The sequence below is a fragment of the Zonotrichia albicollis genome, chromosome 2 (assembly GCF_047830755.1).
Source record: "Zonotrichia albicollis isolate bZonAlb1 chromosome 2, bZonAlb1.hap1, whole genome shotgun sequence".
In the NCBI taxonomy this organism is placed as follows: Eukaryota; Metazoa; Chordata; class Aves; order Passeriformes; family Passerellidae; genus Zonotrichia; species Zonotrichia albicollis.
The window spans coordinates 6,513,121-6,537,936 of NC_133820.1; the positions used below are offsets into that span (position 1 = coordinate 6,513,121).

General features: G+C 36.9%; 1 protein-coding gene across 3 annotated transcripts in view; it reads right to left on the bottom strand.

Annotated features, from left to right (window-relative positions):
• CADM2 (cell adhesion molecule 2) overlaps positions 1 to 24,816 on the bottom strand; it is a 571,412-nt gene that overhangs the window by 194,221 nt on the left and 352,375 nt on the right. For 2 of the 3 annotated variants that reach the window (XM_074532612.1, XM_074532619.1), the window contains exon 2: positions 8,213 to 8,239. The exons of the other annotated variant lie outside the window; for it this stretch is intronic. In XM_074532612.1, coding sequence (XP_074388713.1) covers positions 8,213 to 8,239 — 27 coding nt within the window. The remainder of the gene's footprint in view (positions 1 to 8,212; positions 8,240 to 24,816) is intronic. 3 annotated transcript variants of the gene reach the window in all.

Here is a 24,816-nt window from a genome sequence, read left to right on the forward strand (position 1 = left end):
ATCAGAATTTGTATTAACCACAGTGGAGGGAAGAGTGGCCTATGTGAAACTTGGGGAATAAGAACTGACAAAATGCTTTAGCCGATGGTAACCAGGTCCACCTCAGAATGCAGCATCCTCCTGGAGTCCCTCTCCCACAGCTGTGTTGCACTTCACAAGCATGAAAACAGACATTGTCCTTATTCCATCCCAAATTCTTCTGCACTGACTAAAAGAAAAATTTAGTCAATAAATGACTGACACATTGGCTCAGTGTAGATGCCTCTCAAATAAAAAGGACATGTTGACAGCAATATCCTGCCCCTACAAATCTCTGTTCAGGGGGGCTTTGTACCTTCCTTTGCTATTTCTGTGCTGTTAGAGCAGTTCTATTCCATAATAATCTGTAACTTTAGTGAATGATATATGATCACAACTGTTAATACTGGGTTTTTTGCATCTGTTCTGGAAAACAGAATAAAATGCATTAAAAGCCATAAGAGGACACGTAGGCTTGTCAAACTGCTGCTTCCAGAGCTGATCCATGTAAAAAATGAAAAACTGATTCATGTTTTTTTTTGGTCTCCTTATTATACAGCAGGACTTGGGAACTTGAATGGCAAAATAATTCTGACAGGAACTACAATGGTGAACATTTTGACTGCATACACATTAAATCATGGGGAAACCTCAGCTCTCTCAATATTGGAAAGATCTTACAGATGTCAGGGCCAAGTATTTCACAAGTATAATTACAAAGAGTAAAGAGCAGTCAGCAACTTTGTTAGAACTATTATCATCATTATGATTCCAGCTTTTCCCCCTGAGGATCACTGCTGGAGTTTGTAAGGAAGAGAAAAGGACAGGAAGGTATTTTGTGAGTTCTCTAAAAAGCCCTCCAGAACTCAGACAACTGGTTTCTCTCCCAAATTCTAGGACAAACGGTATATATATGATATACTTAAGTAAATTTGTGTGATTTTTTGTGACATAATGTCTTACATTATCTAATGGAAAGCTGAACCATGAAATAATCTAGTGTCTTGATCTAATGGAATTTTGCATTTAAGAGGATATTTAAAAAAATTCAACCCAACACAACTTTAACTTCTGACCTTCACAGTCCTTATTCATTCTTAACATGGTCATTTTAAAAACTTTTTCACTTCCAAACTTTTCTGGCTTTTTGTTTCTCTGTGGACTGTCTTCAAAGACAAGCATAAAATTTGGTTCTACATCACCACTTTCTTCCTCATCAGAAATGCTGAATATGAGAAAACTCTGACCCTTGACATCCATAAGAAATCATGGAGGAAAACTGAAATCCGTACGTTTCAGCCTCACAAGTTTAACCAATGGACAGAATTTACTCCTTGGAGGAAAGCACAGCCTTTGTAAGCAGTGACTAAACTACAGGGGAGGAAATACCAAAGAGACAGTAAAGGAATGTTATAAAGGCTACATTGGCTTTCTTATTCTCTCTGAAAGTACAATCACTTACAAATACTAAAGGTGCTTTTAATACCTTTAAGTGACATATGAAAATTCTACCTTTAGAAGTTAAAACTGTACTTTGAATAAAAACATCACAAGATTTTACAAAGCAGAGCTCCTCTACTTCAATGGCACTGGAATATCTGAAAAATTTCAATCAGGTCTCAAATCCCGCTATGCTACTACAACAGCCTTGGCAAGCTTTTTGTAATGACCTTGTAGTAAAGGTGGAATATGACAGGTTTTTATTTCTACTTGTCTCAGGGGTGAAAGCTTATAACCATAAATAAATGCACTTCCAAACTACTGATTTATGGAGTTTCCCCAGGCTCTAGATTGGATTCACACTTTCAACATCTATACACTTCCACTTGTTGGCAACCTTTGCCATCACATGTTGCAGGGTGTCATTTTTGCAGATAATACACTGAGTTAGCTATTCCTCAGTCAAAAAGAAAAAAAAATGAAAAGAAAAATAGCAACAGCAAAGCTAATTCCTAACTAATGTCAGTAACTGAATAGCTGAGAACTTTGTAAAGACAATGCAAATAAGAAAAAGAGCATTTTTTGGGTCTCTTTGTGTACATTTATTTCATCCTGCTCCTTACATGGACAGCTGCTGTGTTACTGACTTAATTCTATGATCATTTTCTGAATGAGAAATATGCTTGGCTAATTAGCTAATTGCATGTCCTAAAGAGAGGACTTAAACTGGGAGGTTTAAGTTCTGGCCAACACAATTTCTCCTGGTTTGCATGATTTTCAGTCAAAACTCTGGTATGAATGAAACCTACATATTTACAAATATACTTATGTAGAATATACACAATAAACTTGATCATATGATGTAAGAAAAATCAAAAATGGCTGGGTAGAACACGAACAATGATGAAGATCTGGTGAAGTCCAGTGGAAAAAAAATGATTCTTAACTAAAAGTCAACGTGAGGAACTGCACAACTATCCAGGCACTAACAGAGTGTGTTGGTTCAACACTCTTCACACGATCCCTCCTGACTTAAGCCTCAAATAAGCTGATACCAATTTCATTGACATAATGAGAACAAACAAAGTAAATCAAGTGAATAAAGCCCAGAGTGATCTTTGCCTCCTGGATAAGATGCTTTTAGACAGTGCATCAACTGCTATGATGATTTATATTACAGACTGAGATGTAAGCCTTAAGAAGCATCGTTAAAGCTAAATTTAATCTTATGTTTCTGAAAGAGAATCAGTCTCTTCTTTTACAAGTAAGGCAGAAACAATATACTTGTTAATTTGCAGAAGAAATGACTGAAGGAACAAAAATGTTTTCCCATGGTTCCCAAAAATAGAGAGAGTTTCTTTGGGATACAGATGCAATACAAGTCAAGAAAGAGTCACAATTCAAAAATTCCCTGGATATCCACCAGGCTACCAAATTAGTCCTGTTATACCCAACTTATGAGATAGATTTCAAGTGAGATAGATTTCAAGGCACTTACAGTACTTAAAACTGTAATACTAAAATAGAAAAATAAGTTTGACGGTATCTCCCAATAAAAGGACCCCCACTAGGACCATCAGAAGTACAGATTTCATGCCAGTTTTTGAGAAAGAATATAGCATTGTGTGGGTACTACAACAGAACTTTGTTATGAGAAGCAGTGGCACTATGATATGAATGGGATTTCCCCTGAGAAAAAGGTTAAAAATAGACCTTCATACACAGCCAAAATGGGAGAAAGAAGCATGTCAGAAATAGCTACCAACCCAACAGGTTTTTATAAAGATTGGATGGTATGAATCCTGCAAAATTAAAGCAATCACAACTTCCCCTCTGCAAGAAATCTCTTCTTGGGGACTTAGGAATCTTCTTGGAAATATCATCATTTCTAATCTGTGGGCCAGAGAAGACTTAGGAAGAGAAAGAAACGTACTTCTAAAAAGGGTGATAAGAGATCTTTCTGGGGGGTTTGCTTTCCCCTCTTGCAAGAAAAGTTGGCCTTTTAATTTTTTTCTTTATAAAAAGTTGCCATAGTCATCGTCAACAACAATGAAAAGTGCCATCAAAGGAAAAAAAAACCCCATAACAACAAACCCCACAACCAAAATTATCAGAAACACTGATTTATACTTTGAAGGGTTAAAAGCCAATTGTCTAAGTATAGGAGGTTTGGGATAGATCTGCCAATAAATTTGTAATAACAGATTTCGCTGTTACTAAACACTGGCAAAACATGTCACCTTCTTTGCTGCAGTACTGCCCGCTGACCACTTTGGGACACAGCACACTCTGGGACAGAGGCCGAATGCTGAAATCCAAAGGCCTCATGTCCTCCAGTTGTGAAGCCATTGGTGCCCCGATGCCAAAGGTGTCCCATCCCAACTCCCATCCCTCATGTAAGTGGGTTTTTACTGTAAATAACCCAACCAAAGCAGACTACGAAGCCGTGAAGAGTCTTGAAGCCCTCAGAGCGCACTTCCGCACAGCCGGAAATGAGGCTCTGAGGCATCATAGCCTCGAGGCTATGTGCAACTGAAGAAGAAAGAAAGACTGACAGCACTGAAAAAAGTGTTGCTGAGCTCACCTGGAAGTTGCCTGTGGGTCCCATGAAGACAATGAGCAGTCCTGCAGCCAAGAACGTGACGTGTTTTGCCAGGTAGGGGTCTGTGTGGGCTGAGGGCACCGGACTCGCCTCACGGGAGCTGTTGCCGCCATGAAGGCCAGAACTAAAATGGCGGAAATCGCGCAAGAGTTCCCTGAGGCCTATGTCAAGTGGGCGCCTGGCCTCAGAGATCTGAGACTCCTGATTGGCCAGCAACCGCAATTTTGAAACTGAAGCCGACGTGCTCATTGGCCCACCAGGGTGAGGCAAGAGCTGTTGGGCCGCCTCCCAAGGCAGTCACACTCCCACAAGGCCCAAGGAGAATGGCGGGAAAATGGCGGGATGGCCATGAAGGGGAAGACAAAGACAGAGCAGTCACGGATGACTTCTATGGCTGCCTCCCGTTCTGTGAGCTGCTCCGGCTGACTGACTGCTATCCACATAAGGTCCCCGTGAATGGAATTCCCACCTCTGTGGAATTCACAAGCAAGAAGATCATCATGACCAGCAACAAGATGCCAGACCAGTGGTGTGGAGAGCAGTTCAGAATGAGGACATAGTACAGACAGATCAATCGTCTTGTGGAGAACAACAAAATAAGAGACATGCCACAGTTTATGTACAAGGAAACATTCATCTCGAGGAAAACAGTCAAAAATTGGCATTTAGGGTTAGGAACAGGGAAAGGGATTTGCTATACTTTTCTCTGTTTTGGGAACAGGGTGGACCATCCAGCAATACAGACCTTATGAGGCCTGGGTTAAATCGATGGAATTGGACATAGTTAGTCTCTAAACAGATCTAAGTCCTTGTCCTCATCCTGGGTCATGCTCATTGGCCAGCAACCCGAGTGTATCAAAGAAGTGAAAATGAAGAGCGCAGAACTCCATTTCTCAACTAATTACATTTGAATGAAGACACTTGGCCCTTTCTTCCACTTGCTGGCTGAAAATTCACACATCATTAGCAGATCTGGTAAGACCATCCAGGATGGAAACCATTGTTAACTGCTGCCAGAAGAGATCTGCAAGAATATTGTCCTAAAATTGTCACAATAGTGCTCCTTAAGAGGTCAAGGCAGTCTTCAAACAGCTGTTCTGCTAGAGGAAATGTTCATTTACAGAGATCAAGTTAAACAAATCTCATCTGGTGCATTAAGAAATGGTCCTTAAAATATTCATGCACTGAAAAAACCGCTGATTACCTGAGATTTTCAGGTGGCATTTTCAGTTTCTGCTTCACCAAATTAAGTACCAGAAATCCTTTTTCATGTTTCATTTTGCCCTCTCCTCACCCTTCCAAACTCTTCTGAACTAGATTTCCTCAAAATGTTCCAAGTATTCTGCCCATATGCATCCTATGGCAGCATCTGTCCAGGATTCCAAAGGAATCACAGAATCGCAAGGTTGGAAGAGACCTTCAAGATCATTGAGTCCAACCTGTTCCCTGACACCTCAACTAAGCCATGGCACCAAGTGCCACATCCAGTCTTTTTTAAAACACATCCAGGCATGGTGACTTCACCACCTCCCTGGGCACACCATTCCAGTACTTTAAGAAGATCTGGCCTGTGCAAAATCCAAGTATTTACCACAAGAAAAAAAAAAAAAAAAAAACAAACCAAAAAAACCCCAAACTTCATGCAGCTTCTTCTAGGTCATCAAAAGTCTAAGAGAGAAAACCATGGTAAAATCAAGCAATCATAGTGCAAAATCTATCCTGCAGCTGTGAAATCCTTGAGATACTTCAATTTGACTGGAAGGCTGTGAGCAAACAGATTTAAGTGGGTTTTACTTACAGGGTAGCTCAGTCCAAATGACCTGCACACCAGATGACCTTCCAACCTAGATTGATTCTAAGTGCCTCAATGCAAGGCTAAAGTAGAGAGTTCAACAGCTGCTTTACAGCACTTAATACAAGCAGTCTTTGACAAAGACTGAGAAAATACTTCAGGAAATAGCATTGAATTCAATGTTTGAGAGCAAAGGCTCTGTTGTTCAGCTTACAGACAATGCCACAAGGAGGGGAGGGAAGTGGAGACCAGCAGGAGTTTAGCCATGCTAACAATGCACAAACAAAAGACAGGTGATCCCACAGAATATCATTTAATAATGGGGCTCTGGAACTCTCAGATCTTAGGGTATGCATGAGGTCAACTGTGCCTTGCTGAAAATGGCAGCACAAATTCCAGACTTTAAGAAAGGAAAGATGAAGACCCATACATGAGAGCAAAGACGTAAAGGACTGCTGGGTTTCATATTATAAGTGCCAAAAGAGAAACTCCTCCTGAGAATTCTCTCAGTTGTGAATGGATGTTTCCAGTGGTGTATTAGAGAACTGTTTTCCAGTTAAGTGTTAGACTTTAAAAGGAGGAACAGACCTTTCTTCACTGCTTAGACAGAGTAATGAGAAAAGCAGTAAGGCATCATCTACTTCATGTCTTGCACCACAGGAGATCATAAAATAGATCCTATGCTTTTGGTAAAAGACAGAGCTGTATCAGGACTGAATTCCTTGTGGATATTGGGTGCTTTCATCACTGGGCTGCTCAGCTCCAAAGGAAAAGCCAAGGACTTCTTGAAGGCACTGTGCAGCTGAGCAAGAGATCTCAAAAGATAACCAGACCACAGTGTCAAACCTCTTTCAGCATACAGAGCTTCAGCTGTGCATTCACTATGCATGTGCACTTCTGAAATAAGGGTGTGCTAATGCTCACAGATGAGTGGTACCCGTGAGTAATTCTGACTCATCCTACAATTCCTGTGCCTCCAGAGCAATTTCTGTTTTAATGGCAATATATGGGAGTATCAGCTAATCACTGAATACTGATGAGATTGTGTTCATTTGCGCTGAAAAGTCCCTTCTGTGGATGTTGCCTTGGTTTGGGCTTTTTTTGTTAATTATGAAGGTCTCAAAGTCTTGACCACTGTTACACAGCACCACAGCTGAATACATAACAGTACAGAAAGGAGTAAAGCAAATTTTAAAGCATGCATAGGCAAATAGATGAACTTGATTTTGTTCACTCCCCTCATTCATCTCACCCAATGCATGCAAAGTTTCTGAGAAAAAGATCTTACAAAAAGCCATGCAAGGGTTTAAAACAAAAATACAAACCTGAGCTGTATTTTAATTATTGGTTTAATTATTCTAATGCATAAACACTCTCAACTGTATTTTCTTTGATTATTATTATTGTTCTACGACCTCAAGCTAAGCAATGTATGGAATTGAATTTTGCAAACCTTGTGAATCTTGACTTCCAAAATACATGTAAACTAGCAGAGATTGTTGCCTTAAAATCTGGTGTTTAATTATCAGACAACTCAAATTTATTTACCAGAACTAATATAAAAATTATGGTAAAATACATATTCTCATAATTTTCTATGCAAATATATGTTCATACATATAAAGGCACATGCATCTGTATATATAAACATGAATGCACTGATTTATGTGTATCTGTAAGTCAGAATACACCCCTCAGGGTACATTTGCTACATCACTGCTTCGTTGAAATTCAGGAAATGGTTTACAGCACTGCTGACCTTACATGATTAGTTCTGAAAGGTTTCCTTCTTTGTCACACTGATTTGTGGCAATCACCTTGCTGCTCTGAAGCCATAAATCTCTGCAGATATCATAGTATGCCTTTCTATATATTGGTATGCTATCAGGAACAGTGATGATCATTTATACTAGTGTGAAAAGACAGGAAATGCTTAGGAGACACTTAGGAGTTCATTGTTCTCTGTTCAGATATTTATGACTATGACTAGAGATAAAAAATATAAATTACATTTACATATTTATGAGCATTTTTATGCAATATCTTCATTTCGATTAAAATGCCATCAATATCCCTACATTACTATATTGAAAGTCAGAAATCTAACTACAATGCACTTAGTTTTATCCTTTTCCTGAAAACTTCCCAAATTAAAGCAATTGACAAAATACAGCATGAGCAGTGCTGATTGGTAAACAATGCATTTAGGTGTAAATTCAAAATTGTAAAGAACTAATCTGGCATACCATAGGACCTAAAGATATTTTTCTTTGTTTGGAGGAGCAGAAACAACCTTAGGAGAAAATGCGCGGGCTGCAGAACCATGCAATGCAAATTGAAGGGTGCAGGCAGAAACTCACCTCTAGCTTTGTTCTTTGTAGCAGCCACTGGAAGCAAGGAAAAGATTGCACAAGAAGAAGAGAACAAAGATAGATTAGACAGAAGTTTGAGCAAGCAAGAACACAGAGAAACTTCATCACTATCGATTCAAGGCTAACAAACACCATTTCTAAGATTATTTGACCTATTTATTAGAGACACTGCTGTGCTCTGAGAGAGTTCAGATCTATGATTCTGTCAGAAACCCTGCATCGAGAAGTTGGAAAATACACCAGAATACACACTCAAAAAAGCACAGTGAGGACTGCAGAAAAATCACGGATCATTAGTCACAAGTAGGTGAGAACACATGCACACACATTAGTGAATTCTAAAACTTAAAGCACCATTTGGCTTCCCAAAAGTACATTCTTCAAACCTAAATCTTATGTCATCCCCTTGCTCATATTTCTTAAAACATAATTTTTCTGTGAAGGTAATGCAAGTAAGCAACAGTTAATCTGCAGATACTCCAATGATTTACAATCTGCTATATGATCACTACTTTTCTTCATTGAAACCTCCAACTTCAGATTGTTCTTGCACCCTAATGGAACATGGAAACCAAAAAGAACGATGATATTTGAACCAACAGTAACCAATGTTCAAACTCACAGAAACAGGGACAGACATTACAGCCTTCCTTGAGTATCCTGAATCCACACAGTTTCATGCTGGTAGTATTTCATGCCCAGCAGGGTAACAAAAACAAACATTGTAGCTTAAAATGTTTCACTAACGACCACACTATCACCAAAATAAACAGAACCATTGTTTTCTGAGGCTCAAGAAAAATGCTGTTAAAATAAAATATTACTCAGAATTCAAAGTTAGAATAGAATCACTCTGTCAATGAATTAAATTAGTCCAAAAGATGCCATCCAAACCTCTCTAAGTTCTCAAGCACACTCTGAAAAGGCATTAATTCAATAGCATCGCCATGAAAAAAACCCCAAAATATGTAATTCCTCTTCTGCTAGCCCTTCTTGTAGGGCAGAACTACATTAACAATTCAAAGACAGCTATGCCTGAGACCAAAAGACATGAAAGAAAAGGAGAAAGACCAAACCCTTTTCTGGTGGCTTTGCTTCTCTTGGTTATATCTAAAAGGCTTGTCTGCTTGATTTGCTTCTTGCTTTTAGTCTGGTGTCTCACCAGTCAGTCTTTACTAAAATGAGCAAGTAGTGCATAGCAGCGAAGACCAAGTTGCCATATATGAAGACATTGTTGAAAAACTGAAATTTTAAGCTTTATGAATGCATCAAAATATCAGTTCCCTATCTACCTTTCTTGTTTTAAATTTTTTCACTGATCCCTCCTTTATTTCCAAGTTCACCATTGTGACTTTTCAACATTCTCCTTGCAGTGAAAACAACACAAAAAATTCTGCTTTGGGGAGGTACAATGAGTGCAGATGCTTCTGCAGAACTCTTTCCATGGGGCTGTTTAACAAGATGTATTCACCTGCAAACTGCCCCTAAATCTTACACGTGCTAAAAATTGCTTGTGTAGTAAACAAAATTAATGATGCCATTCTAATTTTATAAGAATTGAACAGTTTCTCCTTCATGCAAATCTAAGTTGATAATGAATGCACTGAGCTCATCAACCTGTTCATTTTATTACACTTCCCCTTTTTTTTTCCAGTCCCAAGAATTACATGTACATGAATGTATTATCACTTCTAGCCAGAATAATCACATAAACTTAACAAAGGTCTGGAGAAAACACTATCTCCCTGTCCCCACCAGAAATTTAAAAGCAACAGGAAACTTTGTACTTAATTAAACAGAATAAAAAAATATGGTTTTGTATATATAAACACATATATTAAAAAATATATGTACTTAAACTCCTCAGAATATATATACACACAGTTATATGCATACATAAGTGATATAATTTATGTGTATGGACACACATTGCATGTATGTTAAAAGAACCCACACATTCCATGATGAGACAACTTTATTTTGGAGCATGTGCACTAGACAGAGAATTATTATCTATCAGTAAATAAAGAAAAGTATTAAATGAGATTGTACATTATAATTGGAAGTAGGACAGGTTACTAGGCTTGTTAGGCCAATTATAACTCTCTGCAAACCCACTAATAGAGGACCAGATGACAGTAACCTTCTCAAAAATGTCATGTTCAATACTTGTAAATTTTCCCATTGACAGCATGGTCCAATTACAAGTCAATTCATAAAGTTCAAACTACACAACAGCCAAATTGGACAAAAATGGTCTTACAAAATATAATTCTGCCTACAGAAGGCAACTAGCTACAGCTGTTTCCATCTTTCTGATACTTAGCATGAAGGAAAATTCCCTTTCATTGCTATCATTGAGGTAAGTTTTTCTTTTTTTCAAAATTGAAAGAACTTTTCTCTCTTCCCTTTTTACTCACCTTGTCACTCTGTAAAAAGAAGACGATTTTCAACCTACATACATTATGTTTGAAAAATTTTACCCATGCCTTATTATTACATGAAAAGCCATAGAAGACAAGCATAGACAAATGTTTTGAAAGAGCATCATCAAGACTGAAATTTAGCAACGGGAAGCTGAGAAGCTGAGATTTTGGCTGGAGCATCAGATATGGGAAAACTCAGCTTTTTATGCCCCATGTCAGTGACAAAAGACTGTAGGTTTCAAAAATCAACATTACAATCAAAGAATCCACTTTTGCTTTAAATCTTAAGCAAGTCAGATGATTTATCCACATTTCACATAACACATTCTCTTTTTTCCCACCTAGACTTGTTTGCTTCCTGACAAAAAAAAAAAAAAAACTCTTCAAGGCAGTGAGTCTACCTCACCTCAAAATAGTATATGTATATATTGCTATCTCAGGACACTGATTTGAGACTTCTGTAATACAAATCAAACGGTTTAGGATTGGCCAGTAATTATTTTTGGGCACAACATAACCTAAAATCTGCTGTATATGTCTGGAATACTTTCATTGTGTAAATTAAGAAGCCAACCAATAAATGGAAAAAAGGAATGACTTCTGATATTCCCTATGTTCAGGGATATCTGTAAAAAAAAGAACATTTTTAAGGGCACTTTTCTTTAGTCACCCTGTCCTGTCTTTCTTAGGAAAATTATTCTGGACAGGAAGGAATACTACAGAAAACTGTGACCTGTCACCTTTTTAGAACTTAAGGAAAATTTTTAAAGACCAGAAAAGAAAGAAAAACAAATCAGATGTGCTGGTTATGCATTGGAGCCATTCATGGAAGTGACTTGCTAAGAGAAGCTGCTCTCAGTTTCCTCTGTGTCTGACAAAAAAAAACAATCAGTAATTAGCTTTGAGAATTGACAATTTGTTAAAACCACTGAGAAAGCTGGACATGCCTCTATGAATACACGTGTTGAAGATTAAAAAACTCTGGGAAGCTCTCTTTTCCTTCCTGTCTGTGAGGATGTTACAAGGCTGGGCCTGCTCCCATCTCAGACATAACAATCTGCAGGCTCCAGGCAAGACATGAACTCCTTCAGGGCACAGAAACATTTGCAGACCTTCAATCCTCCCTCTGTTGAGAGAAAAGGACGGAGTGAGAAGATGCAGAACAACATGAAGACACCAAGGTCAGCGAAGAAAGAGTCAAGTTGCAGATAGGAGGGACAAAGAGATACCTTCATTTTTTGGGCTGAAATCTAGAAAAGCTATCGAGAAGAATGTAATTAACACATCAGATTCCTTTCCCCTGTAACTAGTTGAAAGTATGGGGAGATGAAGTGTTCCAATTGTAGATTTGAGCAAAGGCCTCCATGCTAAAGTAAGCAGATGTTGAAGGAGCTGTGATCTCATGAGAAGTTTGAACAGAGAAAGAGAGAAGAGTGATGAAAACCCTTCTGCCCCCAGGGAGAGAAGAAGATCTCTGTTCTCAGAGATGAAGATGATCTCAGAGATAAAGAAAACGTTTGCTCTTGAACAGCTCATCTCTAAAATAGTACCCCATAACTTGACATGGCCCATAAACACAGCTGTGAGAAAACTGTGGAAGTTTTCTTCACAATTACAGATACCTGGGCAGGTGTTATTTGTGGAAATTGAAACCATGAGAGAACTGTTTTCTTGTGGAGAAGTCTCCATAAACCGACAAGAGGAACTCCTCTCCTTAAGTGAACTGACAAAAGACCATTCTAGAAGTGATAAACTGAATTGTTTCTGTACACTGTTCATGGGAAAGAAAAGGTTGTGGAGGGGAGGAGAAGTGTTCTAAAGGTTTTATGCTGATTCTTATTATTCTTTCGTTTAGGTACTGCTAATAAACTTTTCTTAATCCCCTTTTAAAATTTTGAGCTTGCTTTGCCTTTCTCCCAGTCCTATCTCACAGCAGGAAATGAGTAAATAACTTCTAGTGGGTGCACTGGTGTTTAGCCAGCACTGAGCCCACCACAATAATTGGTGCATTGGCTGGGAAATCTCAAATTCGCAAACCAAAACCACTACAGTAGGAACAAAAACCATATTGTCAGAAGTCAGGTTGAAAGGCATGACAGAGCTACTAGATTTCTAGGTAAGGCCAAGAAATAAATCTCCTCTATTTTCTCTAGCAAGGTTAAACAGTATTGTATTTTTCAAGGCTCTTGTGGTCACAGCATATGTAAAACAAAAGGATTGGCCACCAGGGAAAGGTCTGTGAGTGAGGGCATCACAGAACAGCAGGAATTCAAGGTCAGTGATGTCAGTGAGTCCCACTATGAGAGATCTGGAAAGGGGAAGAAAACTGTACAGCTAAATTTCACAGAACAAAGGATTTTAGGGCATTTTTAAATCAGAAAAGTAATCCTGCTGTAGCTGTGCTGTCGAAGCGATCTTTTAAAAAATCATTGCCTAAATGTAAAAACTTAGATTCAAATTTCAAAAACCCTAATATACCCTTGCTCTCAAATATCAATAATATATTGTGCTTTATTTTCTGTGATACATCTTTCTGACTTCTTGCTTTTTGTATGCCAACAATTGTTAAATTACATTCTTTGATAAATGGTGGCTACAAGTTGTTCAATATTTTCTCCACACTCAGCCGCTCTACACTGTTCAATTTTGTAGACACTTTTAGACAGATTTGATATAGCTTTTATTTTATTTTTCTCTTATATGTGATTTATTATTCGATTTGGAGTTTTGTCTTTTGTCTTTGGAGAAAACCACATCCGTCCAATTACTTCAATAGCTCAATAAAATAAAAAAAGGGAAAAAGCATTTCCCCCAGATATCCAGCTAACCTTTTTATTTCAAAAAATAAGGGGAAAGAAAAAGAAAAGTGAAAGGTTTGAGGTCAGTCTGGTTCTCATTTCATCTCATTTCATCAACAGTAAAATATTTCAATTTTATAATGAGTAAATACTCTATTCAAGAAAAACCGAGATGAAAGTCACATTCATGAAGTACATTGCCTTGATTTTCTTCCAAATTCAAAACCCACAGTTCCAGCAATTCTAGAGGTCCTCTATTCTTCAATAAAAAGTTCAAGTCACATGGATGCATTTATTCATCTGTATTTTTACTCCAGCCTTAAAACCTTTTAGGATCATGAAAAACGATCAGAAAAGCACCATAAATAAACATTCCCCACTCCACAAAGTAGGAGGAAACAAACAACAACAAACACACAGCCCAGTTCTCCAACACATCCAACATATAATTCAGATTTACTTAAAAAAAACCAAAACAAACACCAAAAAACCTACTTATTTTTACACTACTGACATTTAGAATTTTCTTTTTCATTTTAGCATGATGATCATGATGATGACAACAACTGCATTTTTTCCCTTTGGATAAACAGACGGATTATCACTGATCATTTAGGTCACCTAAATGCCAGCTCTGAATCTCTGACTGGAAAAGCTCCTCTGTGTGACAGAAGGCCTTAGCAGGATCATTTCCTCCAGAAAATAATGCAAATTATTGGGCTCTCACACACTAGAGACCCATTCAAACAAAGATACCCACACGTGCTGCAATGCAGAATCCTTCCCACCCTCCTTTTCAGAACCAGCATTTTCCAAAAGCCACTGAAGGAGAAACAAACCACCATCTTCACCTGAAATTCATGGTGGGAATTTGAGTCTCCTGAGCTCAGGAAGACATTGCTGCTTAGACTCAGACTGGCCAACAGATGACACAAAAACATGGGATCTAAATTTGTTTGCTTCTGATTTTCTGATCTTTCCTTTGATTCCCTTTATTGCTATTCCTTTGCATTTTATAGTGAATAAAAATTTTATACATTAGTTTTGCACAATCTTCTTGTGGAGATTGCTAAAATATCAAACGGTGGCATTTGCAGATATAACCAGAATCTATATATTCCTAGAACAGCCTTCCTCTCTTTGTGTATATAACCATTAAAAAACTGTGCAGTCATGCATATGTAATTAAATGGAATTCAAACACATGACCTTCTTTTATTCTATTATTCTGTGTTCTGTCTCTGTATCATTGTATCTACAACACAAGTTCCAAAATGACATCAGGTAATTTCCCTCAGAATCATAAAATAGTCTTGAACATACAACTGAAAAAGGGACAAAAATGCAAATGGGAAGAATTCTGAGGATGTCAGCCACTGCATCCTGTGGTTTGAAGCATGATGAGTTATTTTTGGACCCCTCATAACAGATTGCCTAATATAGTGTTAAACCTTTGGTGATGGGGACTTCAGAAGCTCTCCAGATCACCTCTTTCAGTGCACAGCTGTCCCTCTCAACAGGAAATTGTTTTGCTGTTATATAACCTAACCATTACATGTAGGAGACTGGTACAATTCCTTCACCCTTCTCACACCTTCCAGGAGTGCAAATGACAGAATGCATACTTCTTAAATGTAACTCTTTGCAAACCTGAAGATTTATTATTCCTGTTGTATGCTTAAAAGCAATCTAAACTTCCTCAAGATAAGTTTTCCAAGTTGCACTTCATTGCCTTCCTCAGTTTTAAAACTGTGACTAGATTATGACATGCAACAACATTTATTATGCAGTACTAATCACAAAATATTGAAAAACATGCAGCTCCATTTTCTTCCTGAAAAGTAGAGTATAAATATAGTAATTTTGTTCTCAAACTCATTATGACTGGCATGATGGAGATCAGCAAAGCATCTTACAATCTAAACATCACTAGAGTTCAGGATTCCACCTGTAGCTGATTCACATTAGCAGCTGGAAACACATCACACAGCATATTACACGATAGTAAAAATAGAAGATGAATATAATCATGTCCTAAAGGGCCCTCTTAAAAATACTGAAATGAGACTATTTGCCCATCCCAAAATGCCAGCTTTTTGCATGTTTTAATGCAGCTGGACATGTAACTCCTACAAGCAATGCAAGTTGCTACTGAGCAATTTTATCATAAGCTGGGTTTACATAAAACATCAGAGAAATTTCACTTGCAAATCAATAATTTAACTCAGGAAGAAGAGCAAATAGAATTTTTATGTTTAACTTTACCAAGGTAGCAGAATGTTTTAGGAAGTATAAAGACAACTCTGGAGTAGTAGAATTAAGCACTGCAATAGGCTGTAAGCTGGTTTGTGTCAGGCAGAGATACAAGTGCCCAGTTCTGCTCTCAGATCACTTTCACAGTTATTTCAAAACTTAAACCAAATATTTGAAAGGCTTTAATACTCAGTGATACAGAATGTGCAAGCACACAAACATGTGTCCCACTTCTGGGTTTTTGTCAGGTTTCCAGAGTAAAGAGAAAGGAAAAGATCCTCCTTGGAAAGACTTAGCAAAGTATTTGTCTGCCCTCAGGTAACTGTGACTGGGCACAAGCAGCTGTAAGCAGTGAGCTTTTGTCACTTCACATCTGCAGATCAATACATACAAAACATCTCCAATAATGCCTTGTCCATTTTACCCAATCCAAGGGCAACCTGTGACATTAATGTCTCATGTAGGTTTGGTTTTTGAGAAAGTATATACCATCCTGCATTATCACAAATAGAAATTTCCTGGGTCTACTATGCTCATATACATTCCTTTCTGCTGACAGTCCACAGGTCTGGTAAACCACAAAAGTTTAAAGGTTCTTGTGTTTGAAAATAAGCTCCTATGCAACCTGAATGAAATAAACTAACAAAACCAACCAAACAAAACCAACAAGAAAATTCAAACCCAAGCAAATGAAAAAAACCCAAAACCCCAAAACAATTAAAAAAAAAAAACAACAACAACCAAAACAACAAACAAACAACAAAAAAAAAAAAAAAAACCAAAAAACTCCTGTACCATCCAGAGCAAGGAGCAATGCAGGCAGACAAACAGCTGGGGTTCTCCTTATATTACCTCTGCTTACAACTGAATCATCTACTGAAAGCTCTAAGATGATTATCAAAAGGCAGCTGGTGGTTTTTGCATGGTTACTGTCCCTATTTATTTATTTATTTCAAATTATAGGCATTGGTATCTCTGTGTAAGTGTTATAATACAACCATACAGATAATCTGTATGAAATGCTTTTTTAATAAGGTTAATCTATGTATTAAGGATGCTGGGGCAACGCCTGAAGCATGTGGAAACAAGCACATATCTTAAAGGGCAGACAATTAAAACCTTAAACAGAAAAATATTTTTTGTATTCCCCAAATATTATCCATTTATGCTTTTCCAGATACTAAGAGACAAACTTAGAATACTGACAAGATTGATGAAAGAAATATCATACTTAACACAGTGCAGAGCTCAGACAATTAGATTTTCTTAGGTTCAAATGGACATCTATGACATAAATCTAAGTACTTCTATAACTGAATAATTGGAATTTCAGATCCATCAGCAAATCAAATATTTTTTCAGACCCCTAAATACAAAAAAATATAACCCTTTACCCCAAAATAGTACTAACCACAGTCAAATGACTCTGTTTCCAACACACACTTTGTCATTTAACCTCATAAACATGGTAGGAAAAGACATTGCATTCTGTATGATTTATTTATAGTTTATATCCCAGTTTAGATAATGGGGAACATAAGGTGAATATTTCAACTCTATTATAATGCTATTAGGGAAATAACATTAATATTTAAAAAGAAAAAGACAGCACAAACAATAAAAACTCTTGCATTTTTCAATGTGATTTCCTGTTGGGTTTTTTTTCTATTATTTCCTAGCAGTTCAAGAAACACAAATAAAGTGAAAAAACCCCAAAAACATTAAGACTGCATGGTATACTCAAAGTTGAAATATTTAACTGCAATTTATCATCTGCTACCCATAATCATGCAAAAAATAAGGATAACTACTATCTTTTTCCTTTTATGTACCTTGATAACAAATTACTCCAATACTGGAAACAGAAGAGTCATAACACCACACCATTTTATCAGCCAATACCAAATTTGATGCCTCCTTGGCAAGACTTAATAAGCAGAACTTTTGCAGATTGGGCGAGACATGTAAATGAGGAATTATTTTTATAGAAATTCACAGCCCAGATAAATTTCATCCTTACTATTGATCTTTATGATGACCTGGCACCATTTTACATTGCATATCTGAAATTTCACCTGACTTAGTAATCAATTACTCATAATAAAAAACCAAAACCAACACTATTTCATTTCCTGTATACAGTTCTAATCTTATCCTAAAGTTTTAAATTTATATGTATATGTGTGCTGAATATACAAAGCAATAGAATTACTCAGCTAAAATTATTCAGCTCAATTACTCATCTACAGTTACTCAGCTACAATTTTCTCACAGTTATGAAAAATACAACTGAAAATTCACAAATCAAAGAAATTCAAGATTCAAGATTTAAGATTTCATTCCCACTTTTTTATATAAAGAAACACAAGCCAATAATCACAATGAGATGGATGAATGAATAACAGAATCTACAAGCCTATACCTGCACATCCAGAATATGAAAACTCATAAAATAGTTTTTTGTTTTTCAGAGAGAAATAAAAAACCAGTATCAATTCATAATTTCAAACGTTGTTTAGAAACCTTAGAAACTAAATTTTAAAAAAAAGCAATAATTGTTCCACACATTATACTTTTAAGATGGACAAGAGGCCCATTTTGATTTGCTCTGAGCATTAAACATATTTCTATTCCTCCTTGCATTATGCTGCCACTGTACTGAAATTATTTGTAGGTAAGAGTCAATTATGAACTGATCTATGTTTACAGCAGATGTACACATTGGCCATGGCTCAAAACCAGAGCAGATACATCTCATGGACAGCTCAGTTTTGCCAGAGAGTCATCAAAAATGGATTTATTAGAGAAGATCTTCAGCAGGGTGTGTATTCATAGTGAAAATGCAGTCAGAACATGCAGCTGGCAAACAGACACATCAACAATGGTCCATGCACCACTGTTAATGCAGCAGCAAACAAGAAATTCTGAGTGACTGCTAGAAATAAATGGAGACAAAAATCATTCTGCAAGTTCTACTGCTTTGGCAGAATGAAAAAGAAAAGACTGAGGATTTTAGTTTGTATGTAGCACAGGTTTTTAAAAACTGAGTCTAGGACAGGAAGCAAGTAAATACACTAAGCTAAGTTGAATATTATAGATTATCAAAAAAATAAAAATAGTTCTTCAAAGCCAACAAGAAAAATTAAAATACAGGGAGATAAAAAAGAAATGTGTACAGTCAATTGAAACTGGAAAATGATAATGTGGAAAGATGACAAGATGAAATATTTTGGAGAAACTTTTGAAAAATATCACAAAAAATAGCATTTTAGGAAATGAAAGCCTATGTCTAGTCAGAGTGATTATTCAGGTAATCTTCTTAGTTAAGACTTAGGAACTAAAGTATTCTTACTACTCTTACAATGACAAATATGTTGTGGTAAAGAAATGATTTGTGAACTCCGTATATTTCTGAATTGTACAGCAGCTGCATTTGAGTCTTCACTGTACTTTGACCCCCAATGTGAGTTTTATAACGTGCCTGAAGGACATATGCCAGGCAAATCATTTCTCAAGGTATTCGTCAGCAATGCAGTCTGAAATCCTACTGGAGAAACAAACAAACAAATTCCACAAATGCATACACACACAGCCCCCATATCCCTCACTCACCCAGACACCAAACTAGTCTGCAAGGCAAATAAACAAGACACTATTGGGTATTTCTAACTTGTTCCTTGACATCTCTGCCAACATGCATCTTCTAGACAACATTATTACACAATTACACCGAGCTAAACAAGCACACAGACTCCCTTTAGAGCAGAAATAGTGTTTACACCCAGTGTTTAGCTTCAATCATCAGTGGAAAGGGAAGAAATATTTTCGAATGGTACCTGTTTGTAGCACAAAATGCACAATAAAAGATACTGAGCGAAAGAAGGCCAAAAGGAGGGAGGTGTTGGTGTTTTGCCTGGCTGTCAGGGCACAGCCCAAAGACATTTGTAGTTCTGTGAATGAGAACAGAACGAGCTCTGGCTGTTAACAAGTGCCCTGCAAGAGTCAACCAGATCCTCAACAACTAAGCGCACAGCTCAGCAAATATTGCAGGCATGCTCTTGCCTTGCACACCTCTTGGAGCCCACCAACGCAGACAGGAACAACAGGACATCCTCACTGTTATCCCTGGAAACTAAAGAAGCCTTTCAGGACCATTTCTGATCACTTCAGCCACAGAACTCCTTCCCATTCAGCACAATGCTTGCAGTTCAGAAGGAGTTTGCACACGCAGTCAGTCGCAGCATAAATAGAAACTGGCAACACCACTATGACTACTCCTCCTTAAAAACCTCACACGCCTTCTCTTCAAAGAGATTTATGAATAATAGGAACTAAATAATTCATGGCACTGCAGATGCCAGTCCAAATAGCCTCTTCCTTTTTAAGGTTTCAGTTTGTAGATGTGTGATCAAAAGCCTTCATCAGTCATGATAGTGGCATTTGTACTCAGTCCAAACAAACCGTATTTGCATCTGAATGTTTCCCATTGAAATGAGAGACGTAATATGCAAGCCAAGTTCCAACTAAAAGGCGTTTTATGCTATTTAAATTCAGTCAAATTAAAGGCTGAATGCAACCTAAAAGGTCTGCTCTCAGAACAGTAATTTGACACATCATAAATAAGGCGCGTGTTTTTGTTAAGAGGGCCTTAGCACTTGTCTGAAAATTTTACACAGCATCCTAAGTCCTGCCTCTTGAGGGATAATAGAGGAAAATCCTATATAAAAAGGAAGGAAGTAAACAGAAAACCCACTGGCAAGCGGTGCAAAGGTTCAATCTACTCAAACACAGTATAGGAAATCACAAAACCATTTAGATTGGAAAAGACCTCTGAGATCATTGAGCCCAACCTTTAAAGTCAAGTAAGTAAAAGCAGTTGTTTTGTGAAGGCAACACCAACATGAAAGATCTTGCCACTACATTTTTAAGCAAACAGGTACACCTTGAACACCAAATTTTCACCCTGATCTATTAATCCTATGGATTAGTAAAGTGAGGATCACTGAGGATCAATGCCAGGTCCATTGCTCAGGTTTGCTACTACATTGCAAACTATCACAAGAATACCTCAAAAGAATTTAAAAAAAAGGAAAAAAAACCCCACAGTCCACAAAGATCTCAATTAGCAAATGGAGAAGAATTTTACGTCAGCAAGGGAAAAAGCTGTAGGATTAGATTAAAATTCTTGCTCTTGCCAAGGGGAAATATATACAACTCTCACAAATTGAGGTCAATACTAATTTTAAAAGACTATTAAGAGCCTAGAATGTCCTGAAATGAACCTTCGTGGGGATAAACAAGATAATTCTTTTAAACTGTCATGGGGGTTTACTGTAAATCCTTTACATTTTTTCTAAATTTCTGTGAGAGGCTCTTCCTATTGTATGTAACAATGACATGTTTTGATGAAAGAAAGATGCAAAATATTATGTATGATCCCCAAACTGAAATATGTCTCAGGTCAGTATGTTTATCTGAAGTCCATCTTGTTTGGAGTTTTTTTCCTGTTTGATTGGCTTTACTAATTTATTTTTTTTAAGGAAAAAATATATCTTTTTTATTTGAAGATACGAGGACCACATGAATCAGTAATCCAAAATATATTATATTGAGGTCTTAATTTTAAAGTCCTTACATTTAATTTAGTGATTAGTATTTGCACCATGCATGAGACACACTACAAGGAGCCCAATGATGCTCATGTTAAGTAATACACAATATTAATTAAAGTACTTAAATACTTAAGGTAACACTACCTTCGAAAGGAAGAAGTTTGTGTGAGCAAAAGGTAATAGGAAGAAGAGGAATTTACTCCAGGAATGAGACTATTCCACAGGTCCTCTACAGACCTCTCAGGAAAACAGTAGGGAATGGCTTGTGGCAGACTAGAACAACACAGCACCAACTCTGTGAATGCTAATGAGCAAAGCCAAGGAAAAATGCTGGAGCATCAGATATTGGAAGATGACACTGATGGGGGCAGATGCAGAAAAATGATTATCAACTTCAGGCCCCCTAGAGCAGCATGAATGAAATCACATCCTTGTGTTCTGGGAAATAAAACAGGCAACTTGGATAGAAATAAAGACAGCCTTTAATTATCGAAAAGTAAATTGGGAGCAGCCCATGATAATTCAGAAGTGGCGTTATTATAGAACACAATGCAGAGTTAATTCAGAAATCAGTTTGTTCAAAAGCATCAACAGCTGGGTTTAATAACAGGCACAATGAAGAAAAGCTCCAGACAGGAGATTATCGAGCAATTTCAATCACATTATTAGATTTACGGCTACACAGTGGCAAAGAATCTGTAAGTTAGAGTTATTTAAATAAAGGAAAACAATACTCTGGATTGATGAGCTCCAAGAGTGTCAGGAAATGAACTTTTACAGCATTATTTTGTCCAGTTGTGTTTCAGAGATTATTTGTTATGCTTTTACCATACCAAAAGCTAACTTTCCCATTGCTTCATCACTTTAAAAACAAAACAAATGCTGTCGCGTCACAAGACCAATATATCATTTGAATGAAAAAAATGCTTTAGCACCAGAAAAGGTGCCACCTTCTGATATTTCTGTTTATATTCATTTAGATTTCCTTCAGCAAATTCTCTTATTGTTTTTACTATTTTATAATTGAAGCATATGATTATAATTGGAAAAGCATGGAAAGAGCACAATCGGGTTATCAAATTATTGTAGCCAATACCACTGGCAAAGTAAAAATAGTGGCTGACTGCACATTTAGTCAGAATGACTGAATAATTTATTAAGTGTTATAAACTGAACTTTCTGAAACACGTGATCGAATTTAACATATAAAAGAGGCAAAGCAAATACTGTAGTGCCATAGCTTGTCCTGCATACATCAGAAATTAACAGTTCAAAGTTTTTTAGTTTTTTTTTAACTTGTTTTGTTTGCAGATGAATAAGACTCTGTTGTTCAGGCAAACCCCTGCCTTACATCTTTCTAGTTAACCAGGAATCTTTACAGCTAAAAAATATACTTTTAGAAATATCCTTTTGTCCATCCAATTTAGTTTTTGATCATCACCTTAGTACGACTGGTAAGTGATGTTCTGAAAACAGACAAATAATAATAAGGTGAACACCAAACACTGGTGTTCTAAGTAAGTGCATCAGGCCTGCCTAAGAACAGACTGACAAAAACTAAATACCTAAACCAAGTTTGGTGATATTGTTCTGAAGTCAGGGAATGGATCAGGACAGACACAGCAACTTGACACCCTGCTGGTTATCACATGAAAGATAAATATTTCTAGTTTCTCTCCTCATATCAGTATGAAAGCCACATAAACACTTGGTTAAGCTGTCAGGCAGCACATTAACAATAAAATACATTCTCATGTGTTTTAGTACTGATTCCCAGTAAGGGAAAAAGTAGCTCTAGGATAAAAAGAATTACACGACAAAGATGATGCTTCAAAGCACAATTTCTGAAACCTACATAAACATTATCTGAAGACTATTTTATTCCACCTTCCTTCTGTCTGCTTTAACCCACAACTGAGGTACACATACAGAAAAGAGAGATTACCATGGCATTTTCCTTGCTTAAACAATATTTTGACAAGTTTCAGTTCATAACAATACTTTCAAAAAGAAAAACAAAAGAGCTTCTACAGTCAGCACATTGTCTACGCTGAGAACCAAGTACTCTAAGCTGAATATTGTTTCAAACTGCAATTTCAAATTAGATTCCCTCCAAAGAAAGAAAAAGAATGCTGACAAAAAAGTGTCACTCAAGGTAAAATGCTGGTATCAATTCTTTGAGAAGCTGTCAACCACAAAGTAACACAAGTATAAATATTTGGGCTCTAAAACAACTTATGGCAAACATACAAGTGCTAAATCCATATCAGACTCCTTTTTTTGGTTTTTTTTTTTTAATTCTGCATTTCTAATACTGTAAGGAACAGAAATATCATTCGCACAGAGACAGCACTGCATGACCTTCCATTTCATCACATGGCAAACAATTCAGGAGATATTTTCACTACCAAATGTTCAGCTTATGTTACATAAGCTGAAATATGTAACGCATGGATAAAGTACATATCAATGACAGTTGATCAGTAATTTATTGGAAGCCATAAAAAAATCCATCTATCAATAATCATATTAATATATGTGTTTATTTGTTGAAAACCAACTTTGTTAGTTAACACAGGTTTTCCTTCTACAATTCTAACACTTTGTTTCCTTTAACAATATAAGTTTCCTCTTCCTTTTTGTTTTGTCTCACAAGCAAAAGAAAGCATCCACTCTTTCAATGGATTTTATATGGTTTTCAATCAGAACTGTAATCTGCCATTCAGAGAGAAAGGGTAAGAAGGAAAAAATTTGGCCTGTGCAACATGAATGAATGAAAAAAGTATTCATGTAAGAAGCAAATTCAAGCTAAAAAAGTCTATTACCCACTGAATATGACAGGGATATTTCTATTGACTTTAGTAAGCTATGAATCAAACAATAATTATAGCATTAGATCACTGAAAGAAAAATAACAGTGATTTAGAAAAAATAAATGGAAAAAAGGAAATAGCCCTAGAATAACCCGTATAATCTGATATCAACCTTGGCTAGGTGAAATTGCATTTTTCAGCATCCTGTAATGCTGCAATTATCAGTAGTCACATGCACATATTATTATATACTTAGCAGCCAAGATGAATGATTATTGTACGTTATAGACTCCTGATAAAATAAATTAACCGAGAAATGTTATCAGAGAGAATATTCAGAATAAATGAACCAAATTTCCTCAAAGACTTGCTGCCCAGACAAAGTGATGACTCACACAAGAAGATCCAGGAATCAACAGACAACCAACACTGTCACAGCAAACAGCCGCCTCACAAAGCTGACTGGAGAAAAACATAATAAAACGGGATTTCTAAGAAGCAGAGCAAGCAGCCATGACATTGTCTGTCTCTTGACAGGTATCACATGTGGCTGAGCTGTTGCTCACATGAGTTATTCTGGAAACCAGTTTAGCTAAAGGGGAACCTCTAGGAAGGTGATCACTGGCTGTCAATGCCATGATTTTACTCCCCAAACTGCCACATGCCATTTCATACTTCCACCCTAAAACC